This window comes from Oncorhynchus masou, chromosome 29 (genome assembly GCF_036934945.1).
Source record: "Oncorhynchus masou masou isolate Uvic2021 chromosome 29, UVic_Omas_1.1, whole genome shotgun sequence".
NCBI lineage: Eukaryota > Metazoa > Chordata > Actinopteri > Salmoniformes > Salmonidae > Oncorhynchus > Oncorhynchus masou.
The window spans coordinates 14,543,008-14,565,507 of record NC_088240.1 but is presented as its reverse complement, the minus strand read 5'-3'; the positions used below and the strand labels follow the sequence as shown (position 1 = coordinate 14,565,507).

General features: G+C 46.2%; 1 protein-coding gene across 1 annotated transcript in view; it reads left to right on the top strand.

The window, feature by feature from the left end:
* Nucleotides 1–22,500, top strand: part of LOC135519055 (interleukin-1 receptor accessory protein-like 1-A) — a 332,630-nt gene that overhangs the window by 225,022 nt on the left and 85,108 nt on the right. Inside the window, exons 4-5 of the mRNA XM_064944099.1 lie at nt 5,967–6,152; nt 10,706–10,859. Coding sequence (XP_064800171.1) covers nt 5,967–6,152; nt 10,706–10,859 — 340 coding nt within the window. The remainder of the gene's footprint in view (nt 1–5,966; nt 6,153–10,705; nt 10,860–22,500) is intronic.

The following is a 22,500-nucleotide window of genomic DNA, read 5'->3' as shown; positions in this document are numbered from 1 at the left end:
CACACACACACACACAACACTACATACCGTTCTCATGAAGCCACCAACATTTCCTCTGACCTGTACAAGCCATGGCATTTTTTGAATGAGAATGTCAGCAATTCATTATTTCTGGACAGATGTCCGCTGTGTGATGCTAACCTACAGTATGTTATAGTGATCAGGTATTTAACGTATAAGAAATATCTTGGTGTGTTTTGTAAACACAGATCTAAAATGCATCTTATTGTAATTTCTACCCAGCTTCGGTTGCACTCCTCCACTCAGATGAGAATTCACAAATGTACATTCTATCAGCAAACAGTGCTCTGACTGATGTGTAGCTACTTTTCTCCTGTAATTTCCTCTGTGAATCCTAATTTATCCTGTAATTTCCTCTGTGAATCCTAATTTATCCTGTAATTTTCTCTGTGAATCCTACTTTTTTCCTGTAATTTCCAGTGTGAATCCTACTTTTCTCCTGTACTTTTCTCTGTGAATCCTATTTTTCTTTGGTAAAATGCAGACAAAAAAGGGAAACATTAGCAAATGAAACTGGCTACATTCCTCCTGTGATATATATTAGAAATATGATGGCCATGCATCATAAAATATGACAGCCATGCATTGTTTTTGCAGAAAATACCTTGCTAGCCAAATGGCATTGCATTTCTGAAAATGAAGCTATTTTATGTGTTGCACTAATGTATTTTCTCTGAAGGAAAACTACAGTTGCATGTCCCTGATCACTATTAAATAAATAAAACACTGTTGACGTTCATTATAAAACGCAGGTGAAATGGTTTATAACATTGTTTGAATGGTCTGCATCTTGAAAATGTAGATTTTTTAAAACTCTAACGTGAATCCTGGTAATGCCACAGCTTTACAGATTCTGCTGTGAGGAGGCAGTCATTAAATCATTTATTTTGGTATTGTCCATATGTAGCTCATTTTTGATCACAGGTCCAGGAATGGCTGAAGAGTTGCAACATTTGCCTAGAACTAACATTACAGATAGCAATACTGGGTGATTTGAAAAGCCATAGTCAATCAATCAATAATATTATCATTATGTTAGCAAAAATGTTTATTTTTAATTTACAATCTGTAGAAGCTATGAGAATAGAAAGGTTACATTTGTTTGTGAAGCATCACAGCACAGTTGAAAAATATATGGCAAATAGAAATCCAAAATGGATGATGTTGAGAGATCGATGGGAGGGGTTGAATGGAGCTGAAGGGTTGGACTAATAACAAGATAAACAATGTAAAACCTACAGGGTTTGTATATATGTAATGTATATAATGTAATGTATATACTGTAATGTATATACTGTAAAATGTATATAGGTTCAGAAATGTTGTGAAATAGCACAGTTACAAATTGAAATCAAACTGGATGGACATCAGGAATAGAGGAAGGACTAAAAACAAACTAAATGTAACTATTGTAAAATAGACTGTCTGTAAAATGTGTATGAGATGTATAAACTGAAGGTAGAAGCCTAAGTGTTTATTAGTTTACTCCAATTGGGGGAAGGGCAGTAGGGTTTGGGGGAATAATAAAGGTATATTCTTTAAAAAGTATGAATGTGTATATAGGAATGTGTATGTATATATGTGTATATGTATGTCTATATAGGTATGTGTATGTATATATGTGTATATGTATGTCTATATAGGTATGTGTATGTATATATGTGTATATGTATGTCTATATAGGTATGTGTATGTATATATGTGTATATGTATGTCTATATAGGTATGTGTATGTATATATGTGTATATGTATGTCTATATAGGAATGTGTATGTATATATGTGTATATGTATGTCTATATAGGTATGTGTATGTATATATGTGTATATGTATGTCTATATAGGAATGTGTATGTATATATGTGTATATGTATGTCTGTATAGGTATGTGTATGTATATATGTGTATATGTATGTCTATATAGGTATGTGTATGTATATATGTGTATATGTATGTCTATATAGGTATGTGTATGTATATATGTGTATATGTATGTCTATATAGGTATGTGTATGTATATATGTGTATATGTATGTCTATATAGGTATGTGTATGTATATATGTGTATATGTATGTCTATATAGGTATGTGTATGTATATATGTGTATATGTATGTCTATATAGGTATGTGTATGTATATATGTGTATATGTATGCATGCGTGTATGGATATATATATATATTTACCCCAAAAATATATGGGGGATTGGAAATGATGCAGACAATAACATTGATGGAACCAATATTCTTTCTGCAATATTAAGCTGATCCACCCCTGTAAAAATAAAAATAGGACTCATTATGAAGGAAAGTAGACAAGGAAAGTAAGTCACATCACTGTATTGAGACCCAGCCTACAGTATGTCAATGCCACAGACCACAGTGAAGGAAAGGAGATGAAAGCAGGAAGCCATTTGAGTGTATTGAGACTCAGTCTACAGACTTCCTCCAGAGCTGTCAGAGTGCTATTACATCACTGGGATGACTAAGCAGGTTCCTTGCCTCCCTTGGTCTGTGTGTGTGTGGGTCTGTGTGTCTGTGTGTGTGTGTGCGTGTGTGTGTGTGTGTGTGTGTGTGTGTGTGTGTGTGTGTGTGTGTGTGTGTGTGTGTGTGTGTGTGTGTATATGTGTGTGTGTGTGTGTGTGCGTGCGTGCGTGCGTGCGTGTGTGTGTGTGTGTGTGCGTGCGTGCGTGTGTGTGTGCGTGCGTGTGTGTGTGTGTGTGTGTTTGCGTGTGTCTGTTGTGTCATTAGTATTTCCAGGGCAGGCAGTGCGGCACTTCCATTAATTCAATAGTGGTTGTGAGTCTTTGGTTCAGTAAACTACTGAACACGTCGCTAGCCTTAACCATGACAATATACAGTACCAGTCAAAAGTTTGGGCACACCTACTCATTCCAGGGTTTTTCTTTATTTTTACTATTTTCTACATTGTAGAATAATAGTGAAAACATCAAAACTATGAAATAACACATATTTAATCATGTAGTAACGAAAACAGTGTTGAACAAATCTAAATATATTTTATAATTGAGATTCTTCAAAGTAGCCCCCTTTGGCTTGATGACAGCTTTGCACACTCTTGGAATTCACTCAACCATCTTCATGAGGTAGTCACCTGGAATGCATTTCAATAAACAGGTGCATTTCAATTAACAGGTGTGCCTTTTTAAAATATAATATGTGGAATTTCTTTCCTTCTTAATGCGTTTGAGCCGATCAGTTGTGTTGTGACAAGGTAGGGGTGGTATACAGAAGAGAGCCTTATTTGGTAAAAGACCAAGTCCATATTATGGCAAGAACAGCTCAAATAAGCAAAGAGAAACGACAGTCCATCATTGCTTTAAGACATGAAGGTCCGTCAATCGGGAACATTGCAAGAACTCTTCAAGTGCAGTTGCAAGAACTCTTCAAGCGCTATGATGAAACTGGCTCTAATGAGGACTGAGTTACCTCTGCTGCTGAGGATAAGTTCATTAGAGTTAACAGCATCTCAGATTGCTGCCCAAATAAATGCTTCACAGAGTTCAAGTAGCAGACACATCTCAACATCAACTGTTTAGAGGAGACTGTGTTAATCAGGCCTTCATGGTTAAATTGCTGCAAAGAACCCAATACTATAGGTCACCAATAAGAAGAAGAGACTTGCTTGGGCCAAGAAACACGAGCAATGGACATTAGACTGGTGGACATCTGTCCTTTGGTCTTATGAGTTTAAAGTTGGTGACACTGTCAGTGATTTATTTAGAATTCATTCACTAAACCAGCATGGCTACCAAATCATTCTGCAGTGATACGCCATCCCATCTGGTTTGTGCTTAGTGAAACTATAATTTGTTTTTCAACAGGACAATGACCCAACACACTTACAGGCTCTGTAAGGGCTATTTATTGCAGGGGAAATGGTGTTGCAGTAGTCTAGTGGGCTAAATGCCTTTTATGCTCACTTCGAAGCAAGCAATGCTGAGGCATGCATGAGAGCACCAGCTGTTCCGGACGACTGTGTGATCACGCTCTCCATAGCCGATGTGAGCAAGACCTTTCGACAGGTCAACATCCACAAGGCACGGGGCCAGACGGATTACCAAGACATGTACTCAGAGCATTTGCGGACCAACTGACAAGTGTCTTCACTGACATTTTCAACTTCTCCCTGAGTCTAATACCTACGTGTTTCAAGCAGACCAAGAACACTAAGGTAACATTCCTAAATGAATACCGCACCGTAGTGCTCATTTCGGTAGCTATGAAGTTCAATGAAAGACTGGTCATGGCTCACATCAACACCATCATCCCGAAAACCCTAGACCCACTCCAATTTGCATATTTGCCCCTCCAGATCCACAAATGACACAATCTCAATCGCACTCCACACTGCCACTTCCCACCTGGACAAAAGGAACACCTATGTGAGAATGCTATTCATTGACTACAGCTCAGCGTTCAACACCATAGTGCCCACAAAGCTCATCGCTAAGCTAAGGACCCTGGGACTAAACACCTCCGTCTGCAACTGAATCTTGGACTTCCTGGTGGGCCATCCTCAGGTGGTAAGGGTAGGCAACAACATATCTGCCACGCTGATCCTCAACACAGGGGCCCCTCAGGGGTGCATGCTTAGTCCCCTCCTGTACTCCCTGTTCACCCACGACTGTGTGGCCAAGCATGACTCCAACAACATCATTAAGTTTGCTGACGACACAACAGTGGTAGGCCTGATCACAGACAACGATGAGACAGCCTATATGGAGGAGGTCAGAGACCTGGCAGTGTGGGGCCAGGCACAGGGACCTCTCCCTTAACATGAGCAAGACTTAGGTGCTGATCGTGGACTTCAGGAAAAGGAGTGCCGAACAGGCCCTCATTAACATCAACAGGGCTGTAGTGGAGCGGGTCGAGAGTTTCAAGTTCCTTTGTGTCCACATCACCATCAAACTACTGTATCATGGTCCAAACACCAAGACAGTCATGAAGACAACTCATTTTCCCCTCAGGAGACTGAAAGTATTTGGCATGGGTCCACAGATCCTCAAAAAGTTATACAGCTGTACCACCAACAGCATCCTGTTACATCACCACCTGGTATGGCAACTGCTCGGCATCCGACTGTAAGGCGTTACAGAGGGTAGTGCGAAAGGCCCAGTACATCAATGGGGCCAAGCTTCCTGCCGTCCAGGACCTATATAATAGGAGGTGTCAGAGGAAAGCCCAAAAAATTGTCAAAGACCCCAGTCACCCAAGTCATAGCCTGTTCTCTCTGCTACCGCACGGCATTCGGTACCGGAGTCCAAAATACTCCTCAACAGCTTCTACCACCAAGCCATGAGACTGCTGAACAATTAATAAAATGACCACCTGGACTATTTACATTGATGTATACCCCCTCTCCCGTTGATTTTACTCTGCTGCTACTCGCTGTTTATTATCACTTTACCCCCATGTACAAATGACCTCGACTAACCTGTAACCCCCCCAGACTCTGTACCAGCACGCCTGTATATAGCCTCGGTATTTATATTTAATTGTGTTACTTTTTATTTTACTTTAGTTTATTTAGTAAACTCTGTTTCTTGCATTGTTGGTTAAGGGCTGGTAAGTAAAGCATTGAACCGTTAAGTCTACACCTGTTGTGTTCGGCGGATGTGACAAATCAAAACAGGATTTGATGTGTGGTGTGGGGAAATGACAAGTGAACCTGGGAAGCTTTGCATTCACATTATCCTAAAGAAAGAAGAACTGAAACCAGCCGAAAGCAGACCACCTCTCTCGGTCTCTGTTCGGTTGCTTCGGGGCTCTGTTGAGGGGTCTGAGTTCCTTTTGAGTTCACACTGCACAAGAAATGTAGTGAACCGCACTGAGTTCACACAAATTGGCTGAAAAGGACCAAGTGTGATAACTGTACTGTTCTGTGAATCCTGTCAGTGACCTGTTCGTTGTTTCTGTGTTTCAGGAATTCAAGCTACTGTATGAAAGTATCCATGTCTCTTTATGTGGCTGAGAACGACACAGACCTGTGCTACAACTCTGTGATGAGACACATGGAGAAGGCAGAACTCAGCAAGAGCAAAGACATCACCTGTCCTGACATAGAGGACTACACAGAACCTGGGAAAGACCCCATATCACCTGGTTCAAGGTGAGAGACCTGGCTAAGTGTGTGTGTGCTTAAGTTTGTCCTATTCCACACATGTAATGTGTATTAATATGCATGTGTGATTTGGAAATGTGTTTGTTACATATCTCAACTCTCCCTGAGACAACCTCAATGGAGAGTGTCTCTCTTAGGATTAAGTGCCTTGCTCAAGCTCAGAGCCACACATTTATCAACTTGTCATCTTGCAGATTCGTACAACCTTCCAGTTACTGGCCAAACACTCTAACCGCTAGGCTACCTGTCCCCTAGTGTGTGCATGTGTGCATGTGTGCGTGTGTGCGTATGTGCGTGTGTGCGTATGTGTGTGTGTGTGCGTATGTGTGTGTGCGTATGTGTGTGTGTGTGCGGGCGTGCGTGTGTGTGTGTGGCGTATTGCTTTGTTTTCAGATTCCTTCCACAGCTGTTTGTACAATATTTAATAGGCCTGCCTGTAGGAAGCTTGCCTGAGTCAGGTTATGCCTGGGTCATATGGTCATAATGGGAGAATTACACCAGTCTGCAGGGCACCAGTACCAGGCCAGCCTGCAGGGCACCAGTACCAGGCCAGCCTGCAGGACACCAGTACCAGGCCAGCCTGCAGGGCACCAGTACCAGGCCAGCCTGCAGGGCACCAGTACCAGGCCAGCCTGCAGGGCACCAGTACCAGGCCAGCCTGCAGGGCACCAGTACCAGGCCAGCCTGCAGGGCACCAGTACCAGGCCAGCCTGCAGGGCACCAGTACCAGGCCAGCCTGCAGGGCACCAGTACCAGGCCAGCCTGCAGGGCACCAGTACCAGGCCAGCCTGCAGGGCACCAGTACCAGTGTAGAGGTCATTAAGGAGAAACACTCAGTACATGAATACAGAGAGAGGAACAGACAGGGGAACAGAGATAGGAATAGAGATGAACAGACAGGGGAACAGATAGGGGAACAGACAGGGGAACAGACAGATGAACAGAGAGAGGAACAGACAGAGGAACAGAGAGAGGAACAGAGAGGAACAGACAGGGGAACAGAGAAAGGAACAGAGAGAGGGACAGACAGGGGAACAGAGAGAGGAACAGAGAGGGGAACAGACAGGGGTACAGAGAGAGGAACAGAGAGGGGAACAGACAGGGGTACAGAGAGAGGAACAGACAGGGGAACAGAGATAGAAATAGAGATGAACAGACAGGGGAACAGACAGGGGAACAGAGAGATGAACAGACAGGGGAACAGAGAGAGGAACAGAGAAAGGCACAGAGAGAGGAATAGAGAGAGAAACAGAGAGAGGGACAGACAGGGGAACAGAGAGAGGAACAGAGAGGAACAGAGAGAGGGACAGAGAGAGGAACAGATGGGAACAGAGAGGGGAACAGACATGGGAACAGGGAGAGGACAGAGAGAGGGACAGAGAGAGGGACAGAGAGAGGACAGACAGGGGAACAGAGAGAAGAACAGACAGGGGAATAGAGAGAGGAACAGAGCGAGGAACAGAGAGAGGAACAGAGTGTCAGGACCCGGTTACGAACCTGGGTCTCCGGAGTGAGAACTTAACCAACTGAGCCACGAATAGTCAGCAGAACCCAGAAGATGAGGCAGACACAGCAGTACTTAAGACGGTGTATTTAATAAAGTAAAAAGGAGAAGTCCTTCAATACAAAAAAATGGCAAATCCAAAAGGTGGTAGGAATAGCACAAAAAGCCTCAAGAGATACTCAAAAATAAAAACAGAATTCCACAAGAGCATCCACCGGAATCGACAAGAATACACAGGACACTAGGGCTGGGTGCTAACATACAAACACAGAGCACAGAACTGAGGGAAACAAAGGGTTTAAATACAATCAGGGGAAACGAGGCACAGGTGCAAATAATAATGGGGAACAAGGGAAAAAACATAAGGTCAAAAAGCACAATGGGGGCATCTAGTGACCAAAACCCGGAACAACCCTGGCCAAATCCTGACACAGAGAGAGGAACAGAGAGAGGAACAGACAGGGGAATAGAGAGAGGAACAGAGAGAGGAACAGACAGGAACAGAGAGAGGAACAGAGAGAGGCACAGGCTGGGAAATAGAGCGAGGAACAGAGAGAGGAACAGAGAGAAGAACAGAGAGAGTAACAGAGAGAGGCACAGAGAGAGGAACAGAGAGAAGAACAGACGGGCATAGAGAGAGGAACAGAGAGAGGAACAGACAGGAACAGACGGGAACAGAGAGAGGAACAGACAGGGGAATAGAGAGAGGAACAGAGAGAGGGACAGAGAGAAGAACAGAGAGAGGAACAGACAGGGGAATAGAGAGAGGAACAGAGAGAGGGACAGAGAGAAGAACAGAGAGAGGAACAGATGGGAACAGAGAGAAGAACAGAGAGAGGAACAGACAGGGGAACAGACAGGGAAACGGAGAGAGGAACATACAGGGGAAGAGAGAGAGGAACAGACAGGGGAACAGACAGGGGAACAGGGACAGGAACAGAGAGAGGACAGAGAGAGGAACAGAGAGGGAACAGAGAGAGGAACAGACAGGGGGACAGAGAGAGGAACAAAGAGGGGGACAGACAGAGAAACAGACAGGGGAACAGAGAGAGGTACAGAGAGAGGAACAGACAGGGGATTAGAGAGAGGAACAGACAGGGGATTAGAGAGAGGAACAGACAGGGGAACAGACAGACAGAGAAACAGAGAGAGGTACAGAGAGAGGAACAGACAGGGGATTAGAGAGAGGAACAGACAGGGGAACAGACAGGGGAACAGACAGGGGAACAGACAGACAGAGAAACAGAGAGAGGTACAGAGAGAGGAACAGACAGGGGATTAGAGAGAGGAACAGACAGGGGATTAGAGAGAGGAACAGACAGGGGATTAGAGAGAGGAACAGACAGGGGATTAGAGAGAGGAACAGACAGGGGAACAGACAGGGGAACAGACAGGGGAACAGAGAGGGGAACAGACAGGGGGACAGAGAGATGAACAGAGAGAGGAACAGAGAGAGGAACAGAGAGAGCAACAGACAGGGGATTAGAGAGAGGTACAGAGAGAGGAACAGACAGGGGATTAGAGAGAGGAACAGACAGGGGAACAGACAGACAGAGAAACAGACGAGGGAACAGAGAGAGACCAGAGAGAGGAACAGACAGGGGAACAGACAGACAGAGAAACAGACGAGGGAACAGAGAGAGACCAGAGAGAGGAACAGACAGGGGAATAGAGAGAGGAACAGACAGGGTGACAGAGAGAAGAACAGACAGAGGAACAAACAGGGGAACATACAATGTAACAGACAGGGGGACAGAGAGAGGAACAGACAGGGGAACAGACAGGGGAACAGACAGGGGAACAGAGAGGGGAACAGACAGGGGGACAGAGAGATGAACAGAGAGAGGAACAGAGAGAGGAACAGAGAGAGCAACAGAAAGGAGAACAGAGGGCTTTCAGTAACATGGGATTAATTTTTCACACACACTGATGAGGAGTGAACTCGTGGTATTCATCTTTGCCCTACGGAAAAGTAGGAGAGCGGAATGGAGTGTTTGCGTGTGCCCTTTAAATGCTATTAGCCTGAAATATCTATTATCTGTCTCTTGAGTTACCTTTACTCACCTGCGTTCTCCCCTGTTGAGGTAAGGCAAGGCCTGCCGATCACAGAACTCATCCCAGAGAACGGCCCAGGCCAAACTAATCAAAGGCATATCAGCGGTAGATTAGCCATTTGGGCTCGACCTCCAGGTTTACCCAGAATTCAATGAGGGCTTGGTTAATGACTTGGAGCACTGGAAGTTATTTGGACTGCTACGCAGCCCAGCTGATTGGATCCCAGGTTGCCGTGAGCAACGGTGGAATATAATCTATTGAGCCAGGGTTATCCCTGCCAGAGATGGAGGAGAGTACCTGGATAGAGCCATACAGTCTTCCTACACCCCCCCCCCACACACACACACACACACACACACACAAAGAGACAGAGGCACGCACACACACACACAGAGAAAAACACACACTCACGTTATTTTGCCAGTGGATACTTTTTAAATGACATTGTGTGTCCGAACCGTTCAGAGAATCCTGAATCTGGATTATTCAGTGTAATAAACATCCAATAAGTAAAATTCCTCAGGTTACTAAATCATCTTTCCATATTGCTTCTCTCTCTCTGGCAGTGATACACTATGATTCCACTGCTCCCTTCCCAGTCTTCACTACTGTCTGAATAAAATACGGCCTCTGCTTTGTCTCCTGTTCCCTGATGGCCTTTACTGTCATAGACGCCACTATGCAAAGAAACGTTGACAAAGGCATCATGTATAGGCCATCTCAACAGAATCTCCTCTGTTGTTGTTGGTGTTCATGAGATCACAATCCAACTCTGTTTTCTATGGTATGATGATTGCATGTGTATTTTGGTGTCAATTGCACTTGAACTCCATGTTGTATTGTGTGTGTGTGTGTGTGTGTGTGTGTGTGTGTGTGTGTGTGTGTGTGTGTGTGTGTGTGTGTGTGTGTGTGTGTGTGTGTGTGTGTGTGTGTGTGTGTGTGTGTGTGTGTGTGTGTGTGTGTGTGTGTGTGTGACACCCAGGAGTGTCGTCCAAAGCAGTGGCGGGCCTCCATCCTCCAGAGGAGAGATACATTGTCCATCAGGGAGGTCAAGGAAGACGACATCGGCAACTACACCTGTGAGGTCACCTTCGGTGGCTTTATGGTGCGCAGGACCACCGAGCTCACTGTCACAGGTAAGATGGAGTGAGGGATGCAGGTGTGTACTTGTTTAGGATATTACTTCTTTGTTCTGCAACGCAGTTCTTCTTTTTCACTTTTCTCCATTCTACTTTTTTGCGATAGTGTTGTATGTTGGTTGTAGGAGATTCTCTCTCTCTCTCACATATACACCAACAACATCTTATATCTTCTCTTCGAATTTCAACATATTATGACTCATTAATTACACTTGGTTACAGGGTTAATTATGCTTGGTTACAGGGTTAATTACGCTTGGTTACAGGGTTAATTATGCTTGGTTACAGGGTTAATTACGCTTGGTTACAGGGTTAATTACGCTTGGTTACAGGGTTAATTATGCTTCATTAAAGGGTTAATCACGCTTGGTTACAAGGGTTAATTATGCTTGGTCACAGGGTTAATTATGCTTGGTTACAGGGTTAATTATGCTTGGTCACAGGGTTAATTATGCTTGGTCACAGGGTTAATTATGCTTGGTCACAGGGTTAATTATGCTTGGTTACAGGGTTAATTATGCTTGGTTACAGGGTTAATTATGCTTGGTTACAGGGTTAATTATGCTTGGTTACAGGGTTAATTATGCTTGGTCACAGGGTTAATTATGCTTGGTCTCAGGGTTAATTATGCTTGGTTACAGGGTTAATTTTGCTTGGTTACAGGGTTAATTATGCTTGGTTACATAGTTAATTATGCTTGATTACAGGGTTAATTATGCTTGGTTACAGGGTTAATTATGCTTGGTTACAGGGTTAATTATGCTTGGTTACAGGGTTAATTATGCTTGGTTATAGGGTTAATTATGCTTGGTTACAGGGTTAAAACAGAAACAACTCAACGGTTAACACACACACACACACACATCTCTCTACAGCGCTGTGGCCTCCTGCTGGTGTGTTAATTGCTGTTGGAGCGTTGGCCCATAATGCATTTCTTGGTCCAGATCAGCACATTAGCAAGCTGACCACTGAGGCCCCTTGTACACAGACAGTTAAAGAGCCAGGACCAAGGTCAAGGACCAACGCACACACAGGCACGCCTACGTGAATACACACACCCTTGTATACACACACACTTGCATACACACATACTGTACACACACACACATATGCAAGCACAAACACTTGCACGCATGTACGCACACACACACGCAAACATGCACTTACAAGTCCACTGCACATGTACATTCTCCACAATGAGACACACAAACACACAGCCGTGCTCAGTCAGCCTTAGCTGCAGGGTGAGTTCCAGGGTTGAGGGCACGCTCTACTCGGAGCAGCCCAGGTGTGAGCTCCGCTGGCTGGGCATGAGTCAGTGGAGCATGGGTCTCTGCTGGTTCAACTGTGCTGATTAGGGTGGAAGGAAAGGTTCAACTCTGTTTTTATTTCTCTCTTTCTCTCTTTCTTTCTTTCCCCTTTTTACTCTCTATCGGTCCTCTCTCTCTCTCTACAGCTGATAGGTCGTGACTGGCTTGGTTTGTTCTGTGAAAACCAGGAATCAGAAGAGTCCCTAGCAGCTAAAGGAGTCTGTGTAGAACATACTGTTGCTACTGTTTACTAACAGTTTCCCTAGGCCTGGTTGAAGGCCTGTGTATTCCAGTGTAGATCTCTGTCTCCATATCTCTGTATATCCTGATATTGATGGCTGGTCATGAGGCTTGGGCGGTATACCGTATAAACCGCATTCTGGGGTATTTGGAAATAGCCAGGGGATGGTTTTTCAATGCTGTTTAAACTATTTATTTGTTTTTTCAATACATTTCAATATTCATATCTACTTTTTAAGTAAATGCCTGTAGTCAACTTGTGCAGTATATTAGGAGATTACATTCTTCATTTCACCTGTCACATCATTTTTCATAATGAAGCGTACTGGTAGTCTCCAGTCACATGGTGTTTGTTTACAAGCACACAACAACGAGAGACCGGAGCCTTGCTAGTCACTCACTGTTGAGCAGCACTCGGCATGTGATCTAGTTACAGTATAGAGTTCACAACTAAATGTTTGCCTGCTAGATATCTCATAACTATCAAGTTAACTGTCTAAAATGCTCTGCAGTTGAGCATTTGGTTTGGTCATTTATTAGCTAGTTAGCTGTCTACCTAAGTGGTTAGTTTCTTCCAAAATCAATCTTCACTTGGTAACATCAGAGTATCCCCTCCTGGATCAAGAGCCTTGCTGTCTAATATTTGTTTTGTCCGTACAGCAAACTGTCAGTAGTATTTTTTAGTTACTTGTGTAACTTTATGAGTTGGGATGTCTGTCCTGCAAATAGTTTAGGTCAGAGACTGTATAAAATGTTCACAATGCGTTTGTTAGCATTTAGTTAGCATTCTCTATGGCATTCTACATATATTTGTTAGCATTGCTAACCTTTTTTGAAAATAGCACCCTTCTGTTCAGAGGTTGTATTACTCAATATCCCGGGATCGCACAAGGTCAGTAGGAAGGTATAACAAGCTGGATACCTCCCAAGCCTAGCTGGATACCTCCCAAGCCAAGCCGGACACCTACAAGCCTAGCTGGACACCTCCCAAGCCTAGCTGGACACCTCCCAAGCCTAGCTGGATACCTCCCAAGCCAAGCCGGACACCTACAAGCCTAGCTGGACACCTACAAGCCTAGCTGGACACCTCCCAAGCCAAGCCGGACACTAGCTGGACACCTCCCAAGCCTAGCTGGATACCTCCCAAGCCTAGCTGGATACCTCCCAAGCCAAGCCGGACACCTACAAGCCTAGCTGGATACCTCCCAAGCCTAGCTGGACACCTCCCAAGCCAAGCCGGACACCTACAAGCCTAGCTGGACACCTACAAGCCTAGCTGGACACCTCCCAAGCCTAGCTGGATACCTCCCAAGCCTAGCTGGACACCCCCCAAGCCTAGCTGGACACCTACAAGCCTAGCTGGACACCTCCCAAGCCTAGCTGGATACCTCCCAATCCTAGCTGGATACCTCCCAAGCCTAGCCGGACACCTACAAGCCTAGCTGGATACCTCCCAAGCCAAGCCGGACACCTACAAGCCTAGCTGGACACCTCCCAAGCCTAGCTGGACACCTCCCAAGCCTAGCTGGACACCTCCCAAGCCTAGCTGGACACCTCCCAAGCCTAGCTGGACACCTCCCAAGACACCTCCCAAGCCTAGCTGGACACCTCCCAAGCCTAGCTGGACACCTCCCAAGCCTAGCTGGACACCTCCCAAGCCTAGCTGGACACCTCCCAAGCCTAGCTGGACACCTCCCAAGCCTAGCTGGACACCTCCCAAGCCTAGCTGGACACCTCCCAAGCCTACTGGTGATTGTTCTTGTAGGAAACAAGGCACCACTCCTTTCTCACTGAGCTGAAACAACCCTCCAACAACCCCTCCTGTTGGACAAGGCAGGGATGTGATCCCGGAAGCCAAGCTTCCTAATAGGTCATTGATGACCAGTGTTTTGTCCCCGGAAGAGCTCAATAAGAATGAGGCCGATAGGAAATAGATACACAACAATTCCCTGTATCACCGCTCACATCACGGCTGTGTGTGTGACTGTATGTGTGTCCGCGTGCTCGTGTGTGCAGTGTACCACTGTGTGTGTGACTGTATGTGTGTCCGTGTGCTCGTGTGTGCAGTGTACCACTGTGTGTGTGTATGTGTGTGTAGTACTGTATGTTCAGCATGGTGTGTTCTGCATGTCGGATTGCTTGTGTGTTCATTTATTTCTACTGTGTGTGCAGTGTGTACTGTAGAGTATGTCATGTGTGTGTGTGTTTCTGTGTGTGTGCCTCTGTGCGTGTGTCTATGTCAATCAAATGAATTCAATCAAATGTATTTATGAAGCCCTTTTTACATCAGCCGATGTCACAAAGTGCTGTACAGAAACAGCAAGTAATGCAGGTGTAGAAGCACGTGTGTGTGTTTGTTAGCATGTCAGTGTGACCTCAATGTAATGGTCGAGGCCATAAAAACTTTATGGAGGTTATAAATACAGAGCTTCCTGCCTAATGACATAGAGGAGGGAAGGAGAGGAGGGAGGGAGGAGGGGGGAGGGAGGGAGGGAGGGAGGGAGGGAGGGAGGGAGGGAGGGAGGGAGGGAGGGAGGGAGGGAGGGAGGGAGGGAGGGAGGGGGAGGGAGGAGGGAGAGACAGAGAGACAGGGAGAGAGGAGACAGAGAGAGGAGAGACAGAGGAGAGAGGAGAGAGAGATGTGAGAGACAGAGAGAGACAGAGAGAGAGAGAGACAGAGAGAGAGACACAGAGAGAGAGAGAGAGAGAGAGAGAGACAGAGAGAGAGAGAGAGAGAGAGCGAGACAGAGAGAGAGAGAGGAGAGAGTGAGAGAGACAGAGAGAGAGAGAGAGAGTGAGAGACAGAGAGAGAGAGAGAGAGACAGAGAGAGACAGAGAGAGAGAGAGAAAGAGAGAGACAGACACAGAGACACAGAGAGAGAGAGAGAGAGAGAGAGAGAGAGAGAGAGAGAGAGAGAGAGAGAGAGAGAGAGAGAGAGAGAGAGAGAGAGAGAGAGAGAGCAGAGAGAGAGAGACAGAGAGAGAGAGCGAGACAGAGAGAGAGAGAGACAGAGAGAGGTAAGCAAAGTGTTAAATGTAACATAGTGTAGCACTTTGTCTCTTTCACAGTCCATCTTTCGCAGTCTTTTTGTGTCAGTGTAGAGGTTGATAGCTAAAGCTCTCACATCCTCTCTGCATGTCTGCCTAGTATATTTTATGTCACAGCTCCTAGGTTCTGACACAAACATGCTGGCCTCATAGGAGGAACTAGGAGCCTTCTGAAATCAAATGTACTGTCAACACACACACACACACACACACACACACACACACACACACACACACACACACACACTGCCTGAGGTCTCTCTTCGTGTTCACAGTAATGGAGTGTCAGTGACTTGTCAAAAACAAGGGGGAAGTAATTGTGTGTGACACACAAGTCTCACAGTGGGGTGTGTTCCCTATCCTAACCTTAACCATTAGGGGATGACAAAATACATGATGCTGGATCCGTTGTTGGGGGTAACTAAACTCTGACCATCCTGGTAGTGTAAGTGAAGTCTTCACAACAAACCATACATATCCAGTCATTGTGGGCTGCAGTCATGCTGGTTTTCCATGTCCCTGGTAGGTCATTCTTACATGTCTAAGCTGTTGGAGGGGGGGGGGGTCTAAGTTGACATCTGAAATTGTTTTTAGATGGTCATACTGTGAATCATTTGGTTATTTTATTTTTAATTTTAGGACCCCTTTAGGTATAATCAAATATATACAAAAATGATTTGAACAATTATTTAATTTGGCCTTTACTACTAAAGCCTGTAGAAACATGGAATAACACATTGATAAATGGCAAAAAGGACAGCCCAAAAATAAATCACAAGAAACAAGGTTTTTAAGTTTTTGTCCTAAATCTAGGAGATCTAAGAAAGCTCAGGAAATGCTTCTTGCCATGGATCATCACTGGAGGCTTCGTGCCATGGATCATCACTGGAGGCTTCTTGCCATGGATCATCACTGGAGGCTTCGTGCCATGATGGATCATCACTGGGCTGGAGAGACACACAGGAGGTCTGGTTCTGGGAGCTGGCACAGGATACACTGGGCCTTGGAGGCGCACCGGAGCTTCTCGAGTGTAGAGCCTGCACAACCCGTCCTGGTTGGATGGTTACTTTGGCCCGGCACATGCGGTGCGCAGGCACAGGACGCACTGGGCGGTGCAGACGCACCGGAGACACAGTGTGCAGAGCCGGCGCAGGATATCCTGGTCCGTAGAGACGTACTGGAGACCAGGCGCGCTGAGCCGGCACCCTCCGACCTGGCTGGATGCCCACTCTCGCCCGGCCAATTCGGGGAGCTGGAAGGTAGCGCACCAGGCTGTGAACGCGCACTGGAGACACCGTGCGCTCCACCGCATGTTTTGGGGCTGCCTCTTGTGCCTGCTCCGTTGCCGTGACTCCTGGTAGGGAAATCGTTCCTCCCTCGCTACTTCAGCCTGTTTCCATGGTAGGGTCTTGTCCCCTGCCATAACCTCCTCCCATGTCCAAGATGTCCTCCATTCTCTCTTCTCCCGGGCCCAGGATCCCTGCTCCTCCTGGCCACTCTGCTTGGTCCCTTGGTGGTGGGTAGTTCTGTCACGGTCGTCAAAAGAAGTGGACCAAAGTGCAGCGTGGTAAACATAGATTTTCCTTTTTATTTAAAATGTCGCAAACAAACGAAGAAACAACCGTGAAGCTTACAGGGCTATAGTGCCACTAACAAAAATCAACTACCCACACTGAAAGGAGGAAAAAGGGCTACCTAAGTATGATTCCCAATCAGAGACAATGATAGACAGCTGTCCCTGATTGAGAGCAATACCTGGCCAAAACATAGAAATAAAGAAACATAGAATGCCCACCCAAATAACAACCTGACCAAATCAAAATAGAGACATAAAAAGGCTCTCTCGGGTCAGGGCGTGACATTGTTGGTATAATTTACTGATATAATTTATTGGTATAATTTATTGATATAATATATTGGTATTATTTATCAATGTAATTTATTGGTATCATGTATTGGTATCATTTATTGATATACTTTATTGGTATCATTTATTAGTATAATTTATTGGTTCTCCATAGTGTTCAACACAAGGCTGAGTTCCAGAAGATTCTGCCGGTTCTTTACCAGCCAGGTCACCCATGAAACAAGTCAATATTCACGTGCAGATGGATGGATGTGGGGAGCTGATGTGGAAACTGGCCACTAGGGGAAACAGTAAGCACTGTTACCTTCAAGTAGGTTTTGGTTTTGCTAAGGTTTTGTGGACGGGGATGGTGGATGCTTGCTAATGCGATGGGGATGGTGGATGCTTGCTAAGCCATTGTGGACGGGGATGGTGGATGCTTGCTAAAGTGTTGTGGACGGGGATTGCGGATGCTTGCTAAGGTGTTCTGGAGGGGGATTGCGGATGCTTGCTAAGATGTTGTGGACGGGGATTGCGGATGCTTGCTAAGGTGTTGTGGACAGGGATTGCGGATGCTTGCTAAGGTGTTGTAGACGGGGATGGCAGATGCTTGCTAAGTTGTTGTGGACGGGGATGGCAGATGCTTGCTAAGTTGTTGTGGACGGGGATGGCAGATGCTTGCTAAGGTGTTGTGGACAGGGATAGCGGATGCTTGCCAAGGCATGGTGGACGGGGATTGCGGATGCTTGCTCAGGTGTTGTGGACGGGGATGGAGGATGCTTGCTAAGGTGTTGTGGACGGGGATTGCGGATACTTGCTAAGGTGTTGTAGACGGGGATGGCAGATGCTTGCTAAGTTGTTGTGGACAGGGATGGCAGATGCTTGCTAAGGTGTTGTGGACAGGGATAGTGGATGCTTGCCAAGGCATGGTGGACGGGGATTGCAGATGCTTGCTAAGGTGTTGTGGACAGGGATTGCGGATGCTTGCTAAGGTGTTGTAGACGGGGATGGCAGATGCTTGCTAAGTTGTTGTGGACGGGGATGGCAGATGCTTGCTAAGGTGTTGTGGACGGGGATAGCGGATGCTTGCCAAGGCATGGTGGACGGGGATTGCGGATGCTTGCTCAGGTGTTGTGGACGGGGATGGAGGATGATTGCTTAGGTGTTGTTTATGGGGATGGCAGATGCTTGCTAAGATGTTGAGGACGGGGATGGCGGATGCTTGCGAAGGTGTTGTGGAGGGGGATGGCGGATGCTTGCTAAGGTGTTGTGGACGGGGATGGCAGATGCTTGCTAAGGTGTTGTGGACGGGGATGGCAGATGCTTGCTAAGGTGTTGTGGACAGGGATAGCGGATGCTTGCCAAGGCATGGTGGACGGGGATTGCGGATGCTTGCTAAGGTGTTGTAGACGGGGATGGCGGATGCTTGCTAAGGTGTTGTAGACGGGGATTGCGGATGCTTGCTAAGGTGTTGTCGACGGGGATTGCGGATGCTTGCTAAGGTGTTGTAGACGGGGATTGTGGATGGTTGCTAAGGTGTTGTGGACGCGAATGGTGGATGGTTGCTCAGGTGTTGTAGACGGGGATGGCAGATGGTTGCTAAGGTGTTGTGGACGGGAATGGTGGATGGTTGCTCAGGTGTTGTAGACGGGGATGGTGTATGGTTGCTAAGGTGTTGTGGACGGGAATGGTGGATGGTTGCTCAGCTGTTGTAGACGGGGATGGCGGATGGTTGCTAAGGTGTTGTAGACGGGGATGGTGGATGGTTGCTAAGGTGTTGTAGACGGGGATGGTGGATGGTTGCTAAGGTGTTGTAGACGGGGATGGTGGATGGTTGCTAAGGTGTTGTAGACGGGGATGGTGGATGGTTGCTCAGGTTTTGTAGACGGGGATGGCAGATGGTTGCTAAGGTGTTGTAGACGGGGATGGTGGATGGTTGCTAAGGTGTTGTAGACGGGGATGGTGGATGGTTGCTCAGGTGTTGTAGACGGGGATGGTGGATGGTTGCTAAGGTGTTGTAGACGGGGATTGTGGATGCTTGCTCAGGTGTTGTAGACGGGGATGGTGGATGGTTGCTAAGGTGTTGTGGACAGGGATAGTGGATGCTTGCCAAGGCATGGTGGACGGGGATTGCGGATGCTTGCTAATGTGTTGTGGACGGGGATTGCGGATGCTTGCTAAGGTGTTGTGGAGGGGGATTGCGGATGCTTGCTAAGATGTTGTGGACGGGGATTGCGGATGCTTGCTAAGGTGTTGTGGACGGGGATTGCGGATACTTGCTAAGGTGTTGTAGACTGGGATGGCAGATGCTTGCTAAGTTGTTGTGGACGGGGATGGCAGATGCTTGCTAAGGTGTTGTGGACAGGGATAGTGGATGCTTGCCAAGGCATGGTGGACGGGGATTGCGGATGCTTGCTCAGGTGTTGTGGACGGGGATGGAGGATGCTTGCTAAGGTGTTGAGGACAGGGATGGCAGATGCTTGCTAAGGTGTTGTAGAGGGGGATGGCGGATGCTTGCTAAGGTGTTGTAGACAGGGATTGCGGATGCTTGCTAAGGTGTTGTAGACAGGGATTGTGGATGCTTGCTAAGGTGTTGTAGACGGGGATTGCGGATGCTTGCTAAGGTGTTGTGGACGGGGATGGTGGATGCTTGCTAAGGTGTTGTGGACGGGGATGGTGGATGGTTGCTCAGGTGTTGTAGACGGGGATGGTAGATGGTTGCTAAGGTGTTGTAGACGGGGATGGTGGATGGTTGCTCAGGTGTTGTAGACGGGGATGGCGGATGGTTGCTAATGTGTTGTAGGTGGGGATGGCAGATGGTTGCTAAGGTGTTTTAGACGGGGATGGTGGATGGTTCCTCTAGTGTTGTAGACGGGGATGGCGGATGGTTGCTAAGGTGTTGTAGACGGGGATGGGGGATAGTTGCTAAGGTGTTGTAGACGTGTATGGCAGATGGTTGCTAAGGTGTTGTAGACGGGGATGGTGGATGGTTGCTCAGGTGTTGTAGACGGGGATGGTGGATGGTTGCTCAGGTGTTGTAGACGGGGATGGAGGATGGTTGCTAAGGTGTTGTAGACAGGGATGGCGGATGGTTGCTAAGGTGTTGTAGACGTGGATGGCAGATGGTTGCTAAGGTGTTGTAGACAGGGATGGTGGATGGTTGCTAAGGTGTTGTAGACAGGGATGGTGAATGGTTGCTAAGGTGTTGTAGACGGGGATGGTGGATGGTTGCTATGGTGTTGTAGACGGGGATGGTGGATGGGTGTAAGTATCTGCGTCCGGTGCCAAAGATTTCATGTTTGAATCCAGCGAGATTTTAGATTTAAAACTATCCTAATCCTTAACCATTCAGAGTTAATGCCTAAACTTAACCTTAAACACTCTGAAATTAGACGTTTGGAAAAGATGGATGAATGTCTAATTCTGAGACTGTGTGAGCTTGTTGCCATTACACCAACCCACAAAGACAAGGAATCTATAGTCGTCAGGCCTACGTCGTCAGCTCTCTATTAAACCTATCACTACATACCATAGGACCATTCCAGCTTATTAAAAGACTGTACCATTAAGCCATCTGCACTATAAAATCCTTACCAAAGGGCTAGAATTAGGTGATCTCATTTCAGCTGTAGGGTGTAGGGTTGTTTCCCTTATTAAAAGTAACCCATCTTCCCCTCAAGTGGGTGTGAGATTATCTACAGTATCTTTTATCACTTCCTGATTAAACCAACACATCCCGGACAGCAAGCGTAAAAGGCCAAACTTCATCTGGCGGACGAATGTTGTAGTTTATTTAATAGGCTAGGAGGATGGAGGAGGTTATTAAGTTGAACTGGTCTTATACACAGTGCAATACAGACTGCCATTCGCTGTGATCCTCATTTGATCTGGTGAAAGTGTACAGTCTCTGTGTGTGGGGGATGTGTGTTTTTTTACCCCTATTTTACCAGGTAACTTGACTGAGGACACGTTCTCATTTACAGCAACGGCCTGGGGAATAGTTACAGGGGAGAAGAGGGGGAATGAATGAGCCAGTTGGAAGCTGGGGATGATTAGGTGACCATGATGGTATGAGGGCCAGTAGTGGGATGCAGAGTTGTCTGTTGCTGGCAAACTGTATGTATGTACAGTGTGTGTGTGTGTGTATGTGTGTGTGTGTGTGTGTGTGTGTGTGTGTGTGTGTGTGTGTGTGTGTGTGTGTGTGTGTGTGTGTGTGTGTGTGTGTGTGTGTGTGTGTGTGTGTGTGTGTGTGTGTGTGTGTGTGTGTGTGTGTGTGTGTGTGTGTGTGGATTTATCCAGAATAATAGTTTTAAAGACACTGGGACAATGGGTCCACCTCAGCCTAATATACTTCCTTATCTCTCCCAGGTTGGGGTTTAGAGGCCCATAGGTAGATACAAGAGAGGGTCTTCTCCTGTACTACTAGAACAGACCCTGGTGTGCCTGTGTATACTTGAGTGCACACGTGCGGGTGTAGAGACTGTGTGTGCGCTGGTGTGTTTGTGTTGAGTGATACTCTTGGTATTTAATAGAACATCTGAATGATTTCTGTTCATTTCTCCAGTTCTCCCTCATGGTGGGATGGTGATGCTGTAATGCTATAACACCAGGTAAATGTCCTGTTCACAAGATGTGTTGCTCTCTCTCTCTCTTCTGCAGGGAGACAGATGTAGTAGAGGAGAAAATGAGAGAGAGAGAGAGAGAAAGAGAGACAGAGAGAAAGAGAGAGAGTGAGAGAGAGATTATCCATTCGACAGGGGAAAGCAGAAATAGTTTGTGTGTGTGTGTGTGTTTGTATTCTGCACACTCCTGTGTGTATGAGCGTGTGCTTGTGTGTGCTCTGCATGTTCCATGTGCTCTGCGTATGTGTGTGTGTGTACATGACTCTAAACACACTATTATCCCAGTCTTTATCCAACAAGATCTCACGGTTTGACATCAGTAATCAAAGTTGCTGTATTCCAAAAATTAAAGGAGAGCCACACACTCTAGGAGCTGAGATGCAATTCAATGACCAATGTTTTGACAGACAAGCTGTCTTCATCAGGGTCTAATGACTAACACTGCGGGGTGACTAGTTTATATAGTGTCAAAGGACACACACGTGTCTGTAATCATGGTCGGGTGTGGCCTGATATCATTGGTTAATTCTCAGATATAAAAATAACATATCAAAAACATGAATGATAGCATG